The sequence below is a fragment of the Schistocerca nitens genome, chromosome 1 (genome assembly GCF_023898315.1).
Source record: "Schistocerca nitens isolate TAMUIC-IGC-003100 chromosome 1, iqSchNite1.1, whole genome shotgun sequence".
Taxonomy (NCBI): Eukaryota; Metazoa; Arthropoda; class Insecta; order Orthoptera; family Acrididae; genus Schistocerca; species Schistocerca nitens.
This window is the reverse complement of record NC_064614.1, coordinates 170,785,249-170,801,317: the sequence shown is the minus strand read 5'-3', so window position 1 is coordinate 170,801,317 and position 16,069 is coordinate 170,785,249. Positions and strand designations below refer to the sequence as shown.

The 16,069-nt window shown below is 39.0% G+C and overlaps 1 protein-coding gene across 2 annotated transcripts in view; it reads left to right on the top strand.

Moving 5' to 3' along the window:
- Nucleotides 1-16,069, top strand: part of LOC126244620 (uncharacterized) — a 124,023-nt gene that overhangs the window by 97,224 nt on the left and 10,730 nt on the right. Inside the window, exons 3-4 of one of the 2 annotated variants that reach the window (XR_007545377.1) lie at nt 7,085-7,205; nt 13,690-13,781. Coding sequence is in view for 1 of the 2 variants with exons in the window: in XM_049948254.1 (XP_049804211.1) it covers nt 7,085-7,205 (121 nt within the window). In the remaining variant the exon portion in view is untranslated. The remainder of the gene's footprint in view (nt 1-7,084; nt 7,206-13,689; nt 13,782-16,069) is intronic. The other variant, XM_049948254.1, reaches the window with a different exon arrangement.

The following is a 16,069-nucleotide window of genomic DNA, read 5'->3' as shown; positions in this document are numbered from 1 at the left end:
TATACAGGAAATTAACATTGATGGATGATCATGAGGAAATGCACAAATATTTGTACAAAACTTCCACTTGGTGCAATAAATGGCGGCTCTCTTTAAATGTGGATAAATGTAAGATAGTGCCTACAGCAAAGAGGAATGGCCCAATAGATGCAGTTAAACATCTTGAACATGTGACATTGTGCAACTATGCTGGATATTAAAAAACAATGTCAAATGGGACGATCATGTAAAATGAATGTAAGTGAAGGCAAATAGAAGCCTTAGATTTTTTAAAAGGGGGCAACCAGTTCTAAAAGTATTATTCCAGAGTTTAATATCCTAGTAGTCATGAGAAGAGACATCTAATAAATTCAGCAACTTGCTGCTATGATTTTAACAGGTCTGTATACAGACCTTATAAAAGTGTACTAGAGATGCTTGGGAAGGTTGGTGGAGTATAGTAGGTAGCTGTACTCACTCAAAAAATTCAGAATGAATTAAATACCCACACTGGATTTGAGGGAATATACAAAGATGTGGCAGAATCAAAACCTTAGTTACAAAGAGATCATTACAAATAGCCTCACCACAATAATCAAAATGAAATTCTTGAGTGGATGGCGACTGCAGTTTCGTAAGGAATTATGGGCAAGAAAACTACAGAATATTTTTCAATTTTATTGGATGAAATTTGTGACATGTCCCAAATGGAGCAAGTCTATGTTCGTCTCAGAGTCGTTTCTGAAAATTTGACAGCAAATGAGTATTTTATCAGGTTTTATTCTATGAGTAGTACTTCAGCAGGAATCTTGTTTGATCTCATTCAAGGTGTATGCGGACAAGGAAAGAAAAATTTCTGGATTTCCCAGTTAAAAATAGCGTTTCCCCTGGTGAAAATACACTTTTAGCGTGTTAAGTGACAGAATTCTTTCCCTCGGAACTGTAAAAGTTATCAACTCTTTTGAATGATTAAGGTTTTATACATCGACATAAAACTTTCTAGCACTTTATAAAAAAAATGTGTTTTTGAAAGGTCTTTGATGTGCAACAACATGTACGCTGCATATTTTCGTATTACGAAAGAATGAATTCGAATTCCATCACAAACAGCACGTTAGTTTCCGAAACACTGAAATCGAGATTGCGATGCCTTCTTGTAAGCCAATCATAGCACACGTCACGTGATCTTGCCAGCAGATGACAGCACATATTCAGAGCGTAGGACACGTGATTTAGTCAGCCAATAGCAACATCACTTTTAAGTAGTGCGAACATGCAAATAGGAAAAGTTAATGATTTAAATTAATATACGTGGTGTATGTACAAGAAAAGCTAGGCTTCCTCATATGATATTGGTCAAAGATTAATAAGTTACAAGAACAGGTAAGCCTCCACTTACAATATTGGTCTTTTCCTGCGTGTTATACTAACAGATACCTCACACAAATGGCCAGTAAAACATTGATAATGACATACATGTCTGGTTTTCTGGGCTAGAAATTCTTCCGAGTGACTGGTCCTCAAAGTGTTAAGTTTTAAATGAGAGTCAAACGCTCTGTGATTTAAGAAATTCGTCGCACATTCTCACACGTAACATAATTGATCTTGTGTAAAAGGAAATTTACTTTGAAAGTAACGCCTTTCAAACGACCATTCGCAATGTTTTCCTGCTACCTGTTAGAAATAGGTTCTTTTCAGCAGTTGCCAGAAAAAACTGTGCATGCCCAACTATGACGACGTAGGAAGCCCGTGTGTTCGTACGTCTGTTCTGCCAATGTCATTTTACCCTTTGAATAGGTACACTTTTCAAAAGAACTCTAAGTGATAAAACAATGAAATTTTTATTGCATTTATATAACATGTATGCTTCAATTTACAAGTAAAATGAACATAATTTATTCTTTCACTAGTAAAATTTAACTTTTTTTGTACATTAATTATTATAAAACAGTTTCTGATTGTTTGGTGATTCTCAATTTACTTATAATAACTAATTACCATCTGCAGTACAAACTGACCAAACTTCATGTTTCTAACCCCATTAGTTTATCAAATAATGGTTCCTAAAAGTAAAAAAAAAAAAAAAAAAAAATGTAGTTTTTAGAAAAATCCATTTAAAGTTTAATATTGCAATTCTAGTATAGTTACTGATGAGAATTACCACTAATATTTACCTGCACCAACATTGATCTTCTTTTCTTCTCTAGGTCCCTCTTCTCTTCTGTCTGGCTTCTTTTGTGCATTCTAAATTAGCAATATCTGCTTTACAGATTCTTTCTGTATCTATTTGCACCAAGGATTTTGCAGTATTTCCACTAGATTTTATGTCCGATAATTCCAAAACGTCCCAAATTACTCCATAATTGAAGCATAAAATAGCATCATAAACACCAAATATGAAGGTTGTAAGCTGAACAAATATAGTTTTCACAGACCGGTTCCAAATGACAGAATTCACACATTCATTTAAATTTTGGGTTTTCCCATGAAGACATTTCTTCAACAAGGTATCTTTACAAAGGTCTCTAAGTATGGGTTTAATTTCATTCATTACTGATGCAGGTAAAGAATGTTTGTGGTCCTATCTGGCACTTCTCCTGTACTTGCACCAAGTTTCAGGATCATTCGGGCAAAGACCATGCACTGGATTTTCATTTGTGGAAAGCTTATGGAAAAAGATAGCCCATGAAGCATTTTTCATGTTTTCTAACACTTCTTCTTATGGCCAAGCCATAATAATTCTGTAATCTACCTATTTTAACTTTTGTCAGGCGACCTTTACCACCTTTCTTCCAAAAGTATTTTTGACTTTTCCTTCTATAATCTTCTCAACCTGGACCCCATTCTCTTCTGGGCATGCCCAATGCACTATAATTTATAAATTGTGACATTAGGGCCATAGGCTTGTTCTGCACATACCCAGTCATAAGCCTTGCTGTCACCATCCCCAGATTGCACAGAGCGTCAAGAAAACCATCATATCTCACGAAAAAATTTTCGTATTTATATAAAACAAAAACTGTTTCACGCCGGAAAGACCAGGCATTTCAAATATCCTAAAATCTAAAAATGGGATTTTTGAAGCCTACTTGCCATCCAGCTCCCCTTAAGAGATCTCACATTACGTCATAAAAGAAACAAGGCATCAGAGGATACTCTAAGAGCATCAGAATTTCGTAAACCACAGTAAAATGCATAATTTGGCTTAAAGTGCTCATTCATATGTCGAGATTCTCGATGAAGTAGGTCCCCATCTGACATTAAGCTTTTCATTGTGGTTTTCGGAATGTAAATTTTCGTGATACACAACTACAGTGTTATCTTGTTATTGATTCTTTATTATGGCGTAATGCTGTATGTACCGGAAGATGTACACGTGCACTTCTTAATCAGCGAACAGTTGAAACCAGCCAATAGTGTGGAGTGAAACGCTTCATTTCAACTAAATCGATTTCCTCAGCGGAAAAGATTAATAAAAGCCAAATTTCTTTAGCAAACCGACAAAAATAACTTCATTGTTCTGCAAGGCAATTAATATTTGACTGGCAAAAACTTGGAAATAAGAAAACTGTAACTAATGACGTATTTTGGCCTTCCGTAATCATGTGAATGTTTTTTAATTCACTTGGTGGCTTCCGGCCACAGAAATCTGTTTTGTGTTCATTTTAAATGAGAGCTGTAAACGAAGAGGAAACAGCAACTGGTCTAGCTCCCCTCCACCATTCAGACTGATTGACGCATGCGCGAATCTGGCAGCTTGGGCGCGCGAGAAAAATTTTTCTTGGTAGCATGTGGCTGCTTGTTGCTACTGCCGATATAGCTAGCAGCCACACTTTAAGTCAGAAGCAGGAGAAGGTACCGCCCACAAGCGACTGAACTGCGCATGAACTCGCTGGCAACTGCTCAAGTGAACGTAATGTAAACAAGTGTGATGTCACGCTCATGATTTTTGTTGTTGTGAAGTTTTGCATAGTCTTCCGTCCTAAAGCCTTTGACACATTTTGCTGGTGGCAGAACCACACCATCCATGAACAGCATTGCGAAGCTTCTAACACACCAGTTATGCTGCATTTCTTTCTTTTGTTATGTGGAAAGTACAACTTTTTTTCCCTTGTTTGACTTATGCAATATTCTTTCAGCTTCATCTTTATTGTAAAGAATAAAAAACTGGTCATTTCCGTGATAACAGCAGATGTGCTGAGTCAAGTATGTCAACTGACCAAAATCTGGAAAATCAGAAAAGTCAGTTACATGGTAATGTTTCTCCAGCAACTTTGACTAGAAATTCTTTGATCAAATCTCAACACTGCTCCAATATCTCGAAGCTGATCCACAAGAAGGGTAACCTGAAACTGTACAAACAGGCAAAAACAAAGAAATAACTACTTCCATAGGAATATCAGAAGAAAGAGTATGGTCCATTGTACATGTGGTGGCCCACATCTTGTCCATGGTAACTAACCGATGCACAAAATTACTTGTATTCCTTGTACAACGGTTCAAAATTTTTGGAGAAATACTTTTTCACATTTTGTTTTAATTAGTAGCCTACTCATAACTGCAGTAGTGACCTTTCACAAAGCCTTTGTGATCATCAATACGATACTTGAATATCATCTCCGCATGAACAATTCCCTAAATGTGAAATTTAAAACTTCAGCATTCATTTTGTTATCTTCTATTGGCACACCTAGACTGGTCAGTGATTCTCCGGACAGAAGCCTTTGCCCTGCTTACTGATTTTACATAGTACCAAAATTTTCTCTGGTTCTTGGCTTCTACTAGAGTACGATGGTCACAGTTGCTTTCTCAGCACTTTCCACAGTCTGTTGTTAAATAATGGAGGGTCCTTTCCATCCTTAGTCCACTTACTTAGCATATACTTCTCCAAAGTGTGATTTACAATTCGTTTAAACTTTGTCCATGATTCCTCTTTGTCCACCATACCAGAACTAAATGATGTCCATTCATTGTTTAAGTGGGATAGTAGCAATTGTTTATTTGCTATTTCTGGCCTAAACACTCTCCTGGCTTTCTTGAGGGATTTATTAACTTAAATAACTATTGTTGCTATCCACACCATCGATAAGGTCAGGCCTATTTGTAGTTACAAGATCTAAAATATTTCTATTGCATGTAGGCCCTCGAACCAGTTTTCAGAAAATGTATTCAAAAGTGCTTCACAAGACAGCCTGTGCGTACCACTGCAGTGAATCTGTAGACATCACAGCCTATACTGAATAGGTTAAAATTGTCTCCAACTAATATTTCATGATCTGGGCGTTTTCATGCTACTCAGTGTAGGGAATCGGGTGGCCAATAAAAACATCCAACAATTAACTTTAATTCACCTAGACCTGTTATATGCATCGAGATAACTTCAGTCACACTCAAATTTGCCCTCAATAGAGAAACTGTTTTTGTCAACTTCTATGGCATCTATTCTGTCTTTCCAATACACATTCCATGGTTTGTCAAATATTTCAGAGCTTTCTACTTTGGGTTTCAGTCAGCCCTTGGTCCTGAGAAAAATTAGGGTGTGACAAATTTCCTGGAGGGCAGTAAATTGGGGAACTTTGTTGTGGACACTTTACTGATAAAATTTTGACAGTAGAAGTGTCTTTACTCTGAATGTGGTATGGTTGTGCTGTATGTGGCAACTGGCGAGTGTTCACCAGAGAACCTTAAACTACTTTGTAGCCTAAAAAGTACCCATGTTGACTCCAAAAGTGCTCTGCTACCTGACTAGCTGTGTTCTTTATGTGGTGCATCTCTGACCTATCAAGGGGAGTCCTACAATTCTCCACCTGATAACGAAGGTCCAGAAAACTGGAGCCAAAACTGTCACAGAAACAATGAAGCCTTTGGTCGAGACCTTCCACTCAGCTCCAAACCAATCAACTCTGAGAACAGTGCTCTTCAAAACTGTGAGCTCTGCATGGGACCGCACATGCAAGGCCAGCAGTCTTCACCACTTCCACTAGCTGTCCACATGAACTTGAGACTGGAGCTCCTGATAACTAGCAAACCTCTCTCCCCATGTGCTTGCTCAGACCCTGCTGAAAGAGCAGGCACCTATCCACTCACAGGGTGAATGGGTGAGACTAGATGGCCAGCCTCCACATTGAACCTCCACCTCTAGTGACACAGATGCATTACTTGCATTGAGATCAGATCCACGGCATTGGGTATACTGGAAGGTGCCATGGCAGCTGGGCTCGTGGGTGAAACAAGTGATGCCTGACGTGGCCCATGCGATGCAGCAGATTCTCTGATCCGAGACAGCAGCCTGAAGACAGCTGACTGTAGCTGCAAGAACCTTCAGCTGTTTGACAACTGCAGCCAATCCATCTCAGCATGACTAACTTAAGAAGTACACTATAAAATGACATTCAAAAGAAATGACAACTGTGCTACAGACTACATGAATCTGCACTTTACTGCTACTGAAAGATGAGATTACACCTCATAAATACAAAAACATACACAGAATTAAAGAATTAAACTATGAAGAAGACACAAAAAGCTAAAAATGTAACTTGCTGCTCTGCTGGTACATGACAGGTGACAGCCAGAACCTGACTGACTGACTAGGCAGAAACAAACGGTTGCAGTACCAGCAGACAAGGCCATGTCAACTGTATGAAAAGACCAGATTAGTGAACCATACAGACTGTTGCTCCTGCAATTACTAAAAAGTCTACTGCCCCTCTTCAGGAACCAAACATTTGACCTCTCATCATATACTCCTCCATTGCAGTTGTACCAATGGTAATGGCTATCAGTAACATTGAGGCACTCAAGTGACGCAACCGTGGCAAAGTCCATGGTTCATTGGGGGTGGAGAATTCACATTTAGAAACATATTTTAACTTATTAGTGTGCTCTTCTTTCTCATTAGCATTATTTTCTTGATTCAAATAGAATTGCTAGCTTTTGTCATTGGATCTTTAAATGTAGCACTCGTTAAAGAAGTGCATTCAAAACATCATTAAATTATTATTATAATAGTATAACTAGTTACCAAAGCAGTTCTAAAATTTGAAACTTGCCTGTCTAGTTAATGCTGCAAATATTATACTTGTCATGTCTTGTGTTTATGAAGGCACTGGATGAGACACGACAAGGCGTTCAGAAGGCCGTTCAAGACACCACAAAGGTGGCCTCAGAAAAAGTGTCAGAGACCACAGGTGCTGCAAGCAAGAAAGCCAGTGGACTATTCAATTGTAAGTAGCTCGTAACTAAAATGTAATATCCTCTACAAGATAAACAAGTTAAAACTGTATGTCTGTATTTTACAGACAGACTCAGAGCTTCAACTTCACATCTCATTATTATTATTATTATTATCATCATTCTGAAGAAAGACAAATATCTAAGTTTGAGTTCTGGTCTGGCACACTATTTTAACTTGTCACATATTGTTCAGACTACTATAATATTATTTTAAAGAGCAGAAGAATTTAAATTGATTATACAGGTAATTTATTTTGAACGACAGTTACAAATGTGTAATGTATGACAAGAGAAGACAGTAACTTGGTGTTCACCATAACAGGCCACACGCAAATGTGCACCCACCCACCCACACACAACACACACACACGCACACACCATCTACATTGTTCCAATGATGCAGCCCAACTGCGGTGAAGTGTCATATGGAGTGGGTGAGAGGAGCACAGAGGGGAGAAGGGGAAGGGAGGGTGGAGGGAAGAGGTGCTGAAGGCTGGGAGGGAGAGGCCCTAAGGGAACAGGATGGGAATATGGCACTGGTGAGCCTACTTTAGTGTAGGGAAAAGAAGTTGGTGAGGTACACATTCAAGTGGAGTGGGTTGGGAGGAGGTGTGGAAGGGCTGGAACAAAGGAAGAGGGATGCAGTGGAAAGGAAAGTGTGGGTGAAGTTGGAGACTTGTAGACAGGGGAGAAAACTGGTGTGGGTTAAGGGCCAGGGAGGATACTGGGATTGGTATTGAATGAAGTGTTATAAGGACAGTTTCCATCTACATACTTCAGAAAAGCCGATACTGGTGAAGGATATTGAAGTCTAGTATTTGTACTCAGCATTATGTTGGATCACTTCATGGTTAGTTTTGCTCTTGGCTGCTTTTTGAATGGCCATTCATTTGGTGGACAGCTGGTTTGTAGTGATGCCATGATAAAAGATTGTATATTAGCTACAGCAGAGTTGGAATGTGACATAATGGCTTTCACAGATGTCTGTGTGGCCCTGCCTCTCATAGCATAGGGTATTCCTGTGTTGCCACTGGAATAAGATGTCCTCAGTTGGTGCTTAGAACAGACCTTGCACCAGGGTCTTGGGGTCTTTTGGCTAGAGGTTGGCCTAAGGATCTGCTAGGATATTTCATAAATTGGGAAAAGTGAGAAGCATTGTCACAAGGATGCACCTTATTTCAGAGTACAATGACGAGTAGTTGAAGCCTAGGCAGAAGAGGTGATTAAGTTGTTCCAGTCCAGGGCGATACTGTATAATGAGAAAGGGGGAGGGGAGAGCGGTGCTTTTGCAGTGGATTCATCAGGGTAGTTCTAGGATTAGGGACATGTGCAACTATGTCACCACATGTGTGCCATCCACAGGTGGCTGGACTGTATAGGATAGACTTATTAGTATGGAAGGGATGGCAGCTTTATGAATAGTGGTAGTGGTAAAGGTCAGTGATCTTGGTGTGGATGGAGGCTTTTATGGGGGCATTGGATAGCTGCAAATTAATTTTGTTAGAACATATGCAGACAATTCACATATGACACAATATCTCAGGTTGTATGAGGCTTGTAGTGAGACAAAGTTTTCATTTGATTTGACTTGATGAGGTGGGGGGACACAAGAGGTAACAGTGGACTGCGATTCAACAATGGTAGTTTACCCAAGAGGTAACAGAGTGTGACTGGAAAAGGAGTATAAATGGAGGAGGAGTACACAGAAAAGAGGGGAACAAACAGAGTAAATAAAAAATTCCGAGTTATAGAGAGGAGAAAGGCCAGAGTGTAACACATAATTGATGAACGATTCCATAAATAAAGTAACAAACTTCATTCCACAAACAACTTCACAGGTAGACTGTTATAGTGTACATGTCCATGTCTGCATTGACGAAATTTGTTATGACCTTGCAGGTATGTCATAATGGTGTACCACATACCACTCATTTGTGAAAACAGTGTCATAACTCAAAATCTGTGATTTTTCAGGAAAGCCTTTGAAAGGTTTTGAAGTCTTATAGTTTTAGTAGATAGACATTCTGAAATACTTTCATAGTATAATTTGATAGAAGGAAGTTTCCAAAATATAATTGTTTACAATAATCACTCAATAAATAGCCTGTCTTACCTATGAGTTTGTTCTATTGCCCTCTGTGTGCTTTATGACACTCTTACTACAAATTCTGAACAAAAGTTATGTTTTATTTTGAAATAGGACATCTTTGTTGCCACACATAATTGGTTTACTTCAAGTTGTGAATGTATTAAAATATAAATATAATAATTATCATTATGAAATTCTTTTAATTCTTTGAAAAGTTAAATTATACAAAATGGTTTCCGATTCATCTCTCCAAACAAGCAATTAACAAACTTAACAACAAAATGTTGATTGTACTTCCCCACACAAAACATTCCTTTAGTCTTGTGTCTCTTTACTAACAGATAATGTTCATAGAACTTCGGGATCAAATTCTTGCATACCAAATCAATTGCTGAGCGAGGTGGTGCAGGGTTTAGCACTGGACTCACATTCAAGAGGATGATGTTTCAAACTTGCATTCAGCTATCCAAATTTATGTTTTCTGCGATTTCCATAAATCGCTCTGGGCAAATGCCAGGATGGTTCCTTTGAAAGAGCATGGCTGACTTCCTTCCCTGTCCTTGACACAAATCCGAGCTGGGGCTTCATCTCTAATGACCTCTATGTCAATGGGACGCTAAACCTAGACATTCTTCCTTCCTTTACCAATTCTACCAAATCAGCTTTCTTTCTCTCGGAGATTCCTGGCTGTGCAGTGAATGCAGGGGTCAGCATTACATGATTGTTAGATGATCTCATCTTCCTTTTGATGTCAGTAGCTTCCTGAAAATTTGCATCTGAATAAGACAGCTTGTGGAAAATTAAACGGGTTGATTGCTTCACAACTTTGAAAGACTCTTACTTAAGAAACTGTTATGGCTCCCATGTTAACAGATGCTATGTCCATCTGCACATGCTTCATATCATAGAATGAATGGTTCCCAAGCCTTTCTTGCAGTTCTAACACGAGAGATGTATGTTTCAGGTGTGTAGATAGGGCTGCTCTTCAGCAAATGTTTTACATTCCTCTCTATCGAGAGATGGGCAGAATCACCTTCATTTTGTGTGAGATGAGGTATTTGTGCATTATACTTCTTACATTCAGGAACTGGACTGCATAGAGGTACACAGCAAGTAAATTAATTCTTTTGTTGCCTGGTGCAATTGTCAGAATGAAATATAAAGGACTTTTGTCTTTGTCAGCTTTCTCTGTCAAGTACTGCAATATACAGGTTGCCAGTTCATTCACATCTCTGTGTTTGTGGCTTTCACCCCAACATAACACTTACAGGAATTATATTTCAAGTTGTAGACTGTAAAATTTAGTACATTTAATTCTGATTTACAGTAGAATAGTGATATGTCCCCCTTCGGTAGTTGCATCACTGCTGGCAAATCATAGACTGCAACAACTGTACCTTCTGATGCTGTTTCTTTATCACCTGTCTTTTCAATTCGACATAATTCTTTTTCAGCCAAGTGTTCAATGTAATTTTCTTCTAGTGTTTCTTTCCTTCATCCCTGGCATTGTTATATGCAGTGCAGAGACCCCATTGATCTTTTTTCAGTATGAAAAATGAAATGTTGAATTCAGTAGTAAATAAACAGTCGAACAATGTGTAATTCCCATGTTCAACATTATTAACTTGGCAATGTGACACGGTAATCTTTATGAATTCCTGAAATGGTCTTACCCTCTTTGATAAAATATTTGGATGTATTTGCTCTAGTGCAGTGGCTTTCAGAACTGGTAAATTTTCTGATTCCTTCTTTTACACTTTCATTGATCTTTGGTTGTTTTCCATGCTTCCCTCATTTATCTTCTTCCATAAAGACATTGGCAACCTTGTTTTGTTTCTCCACCACTGTACATATAGGGAAACTGTTTATGTTTAATGTACTCATGAAGGACAGGTTACAAACGCGGAGAAGTTTGTCCTACACAACAATAAAATGCCATATTTCTTTGTTGATGTGTCTTGCTACCATCTCGCACGTAGTGATATGGGGCTTTGATTTCATTCATACTGTTTTTTATGAAATGTCTCTGCTTTTCAAAGTTGCCCAATGCCAATATCCCAAAAACAGTTTCAATCTTTCTTCTTCACTGAATGTTTTAAGTCTACATTTATCTGAAGATGCTGGTGTAATTTTTCTTTCCTCCCTTATTCACTTATCCTTTATTCACATTTCGTATTCCTTTCCAGAATTTCTAGCATCTTTAAGAATATTCCTGCACCATTTTTCTACATCACATTTGTGTTTCACACCTTGCTCTAGTGGGCTCGTTAATATCATTTCCATCCCTATCAAAGTGGAAGCATTTTTATTGAAAAATAGTGTGCGAGATGTAGAATTAGCTCCACTCACCAAAACTACTCTAGCATCAACGGTATTAACACAAAGATGTTTATCTCACCAACTTTCATCACTGTCTGACACACTATCCTCCTATGGTATGTAGGTAGTTATCACCAACTATTCAATCACAGTCTTCAGGTGATGACTCAAAGCTGCTGCAACTACTGCATGAGGATGAAGAACTGGATGATAATGACGCTGATGTGGTAATGGCATTAGTGGATGCCAACAACAAGTTGCTACTCCCAGAAAATAAACTTTCTTTGTCTCCATCATGAATTGCGCTTTCATTAACTTCGTGGCTAAACTTGAAGCATTTCCTAAAAAGGAGTTTAACTGTAGTATTATTTGGTCAAATGCCATTGTCTCATATTAATGAACTGTACATACCAACATCTTGCGATAAGTTTAAACTCCACATCTTATGTGGAAATAATGTAAACTAAGACAGAAATAATAGTATCATACAACAAAATATTACAAACTACATTTGAAGGTCTATCACTTGTTTTCAGCAAAAGTGTCACATTTGTGTTTTGTTCAAAGTTCAGTTATCAACTTTACTGCCAGATTTGTTGGAGTAATGCCATAAGTAAAGGTAGTACAGGAAGAGTTGAAAACAACATTGCTGCTAGAACATCACATTTTGAAATGTGACTATCATGTATTCCAAATACACCAATGAACATCAGTCATATGTTAAAATAATACATTATTGATACAAACATCAGTGACCTTACCTGTCACAATCCTGAAGCAGTAACGTTTTAATACAGACTATGACACTCTTTGCACAAATTACGTGGCAACACCAGGACAACTGCCATAGCACAACTGAGATGTGCAAGTGTTGCCAGTAACTGAAGTGCTGGATTCCAAGTATGTGATAGCACCACAAACACCCTCTATCAGCGAATTTTGCAATTAGAGTTATGATGATGTAGCATCCAGAGGAACTCCCCCAAGCGGTTTTTTTCATGTCAACAACTCAAATATGACAAATTATGAGTTATGACACTGTTGTTGGAAATGAGTGGTACCTTTATTAGAATTGTCTGCAGCATGGTTTGTGTCTTTTTTTAAGCGCCCCCCCCCCCCCCCCCTGCCCCAAAAAATGGAACTCACTGGGTGTCTGGTTGGGGCTCTGAAACAATTTACCTTACAAAGAAAAATAAAAATAAAAAGAACACACACTGAGAGAGCTAAAATACAAGATTTGTAATTGTAGGGTGGGTGTCAAAACTTTCTGAAACCTGAGGTTCAACAGTCTTGGTAAAACTGTATGATTCAGCTCTGTTATTATTTTCATGGCTGATAAGCAGATGCTCCTCTTCTGTCACAAATATACATGTTTGTATGTTATTCATACCATTCTCATTTACAGCCACATTGCTATGGATTTGCAGGACTTTTTAAAATGTATTAGCATAATTTCATACTGCTTGAGTCAATGCTTATAAAATATTGGTTACATTTCCATATCAAACTAAATTAGAAAGAATAGTCAAAGTAACATTATGCCATTCAATTTCATAGTGAATGAAATTGGAAGTACTTAAGACTACTAGCTACAGGGAAAAGAAAGGTTCAGGTTTTGGGTGTCATCAGTGGAAAGCAGTATTTCTTAAACTAAGTAAAAATATTATTTCTGATATTTTCACTTCTTCCTGTACATGTCTAATAAACTTTGCGAATGCTTATACATAACTTGAGAAATATTATAACTCTGTTAGCAATTTCTTTTTTGTTTATCAATAACTTTCCTAAATGATAGCTTTAACTGAACAAGATTCATTATGGCATACTTTGTAGCAATATTTCACATCACACAGTCATAAACTAAATGTTATGCTTTTTAACAAAGCACTAAATAGTGTTTTCTTATTTTTTCATATATACTCTGTCTTCAACTACAAATATCTCCACTGTTAATAATGCACAAGGAGAGTGCTTGTCTGTTACTAATGATTTCTTGTCAGCACTTCTTACAAGTGTGAGCTGCAAATCACTTTGCATATTATGTGAAATAAATGATTTTTCTGTAGGTGCCTCATGCACTGTCTCATAAATAGTGCAGAATTGAATAATTAAATAAATGGAGGAGAAGAATGCACAGGTTATTGCAGAACTCTTATCAGTGAGTTACTTTGCTGTGTTACAGTTAATGAGAATGCAGTTCCTAGTGTTTTACAAGTTCCAAATATAAACTAATTTGCAACTGCCTTAACACAGTCCCTTGTCACAGTGTCACTTTGCTGTTACTGAGGAACTAACAAGTATTACATAGTACTCATATCTTGTACATCAAGATACCTTTTATGTTGTTGTTAAGTTTGTGTAGTGTGTGTTTGTTCTGACAAAAATAAAGATAGGAAGAAAAAGAATAACAAGAAATTACAAATGTGTCTTCACCATGCAAAATGCCTAACTCAACCCATCAAAATGATGTTAAACATTCAAACAATGGAAACTCCAGGTAGAACTATCAACAATGTAGGAAAAGACAGATTGCTACTTACCATAAAAAAGACATGTCAAGTTGCAGGCAGACACAATTAAGTCACTCACATATAGCTTTCGGCCACAGCCTTCACACACATACACGAAAGCAAGCACACCTCACACATACACGCACAACCACCAACTCCAGCATCTCGGGCCGGAATGCAACATCACGTGGGATGCTAGCAGCAACCTGGAAAGGATGAGGAGGGTGAAGGGGAAGGGATAGGAGTATATGGGTGGGGCGAGAGAGAGACGAACGCTGTCTGGTGGAGAGTGCTGGGACTACACTGCCAACAGGTGTGGCATTCGGAGATTGTGGAGCAGGACAGTGGGAGGGAAAAAGGAGAGGAGCTGGGAAAGATGGGTGGATAAACAGGATGGGAGGTGAGAATGGAGAGTAGATGATAGGACAGATGGAATGGAAATTGTTGGGTGGACAATGTGGGGACAGTATGTTATGGTAGGTTGGGGCCAGGATAATTACGGGAGTGGAGGATGTTTGTTGTAAGGATAACTCCCATCTGCACAGTTTGGAAAAGCTTGTGGTGGACAGAAGGATCCAGATGGCTCAGGGTGGTCTACTTTGCTCTTGGCCACAGTTTGGTGATGGCCATTCATCCTGGTGGACTGCTGGTTGGTAGTCATACCAATACAAAAAACTGTAAATGATTGCAGCAGAGCTGGTAAATGACATGGTTGCTTTCACAGGTGGCCTGGCCCCTGATGGGTTAGGATAAACCTGTGACAGGACTGTAATAGGAAGTGCTGGGTGGGTGGATGGGGCAGGATTTGCACCTGGTTCTTCCACAGGGTTGTGATCCTTGTGGCAAGGAGTTGGGATTGGGTGTGGCATAAGGATGGACTAGGATGTTGTGGCACTTGGCTGGGCAACGGAACACCACTTTAGGAAGGGTGGGATGTATCTCAAGGAAGACGATGATAGGTAATCAAAGCCCTGGCAAATGACGTGATTCAGTCATTCCTGTCCGGGGTGGTACTGGGTGATAAAGGGGACACTTTTTGGGGGTGGTTCTTGGGGATGGTGGAAGGATTGAGGGTGTGAAGGTAAATGGCACAGGAGATCTGTTTGAAGACTAATTCTGGGGGATAGAGCCTGTCTCTGAAGGCCATGGTGAGACCCTCAGCATACTGTGCTAGGGAGTTTTTGTCACTGCAGATAGCATACCCTGGTAGCCAGGCTATATGGGAGGGATTTTTTGGTGTGAAAGGGATGACAGCTGTCAAAATGCAAGTACAGTTAGTGATTGGTGGGTTTAATGTGAACAGAGGTGTGGATGGGAGAGGAGGTGTTGAGGTTATGAAGGAACGAAGATAGTGTGTCTTGGTCCTGAGTCCAGATCATGAAGATATCATCACTGAATCTGAACTAGACTGGGGGTTTGATGTTTTGGGAGGTTAGGAAGGTCTCTTCTATATGGCCCATAAAAAGGTTGTCAAGTGAGGGTGGCATGCGAGTACCCATGGCTGTGCCACAGATTTATTTATATACATTCCCTTCAGATGAGAAGTAGTTGTGGGTTAGGATGAAGTTAAAAGGACATTGAGAAAGGTATTGTTTGATAGCGGTAAGTCCATGCGCATGAGGGATGTTGGTGTATAGGGAGGTGGTTTCAACAGTGATGAGTAGGGATCCAGGAGGGAAAGGGGTGAGGATGGCGGAGAGTCAGTGAAGGAAGTGGTTAGTGCCTTTGACGTGGAAGGCTGGATTACGGGCAATTGATTGGAGGTGTTGGTCAATAGGACCAAAATTCTTTCATTGGGGGCACAATAACCAGCCACAATGGGGTGTCCAGGATTGTTGGGCTTGTAGATTTTGGGGAGCATGTAGAAGATGGGTGTGCATGGTGTCATAGGGGTGAGCAAGGAAATGGATTCAGGGGAGATGTTCTGGGAAGGGCA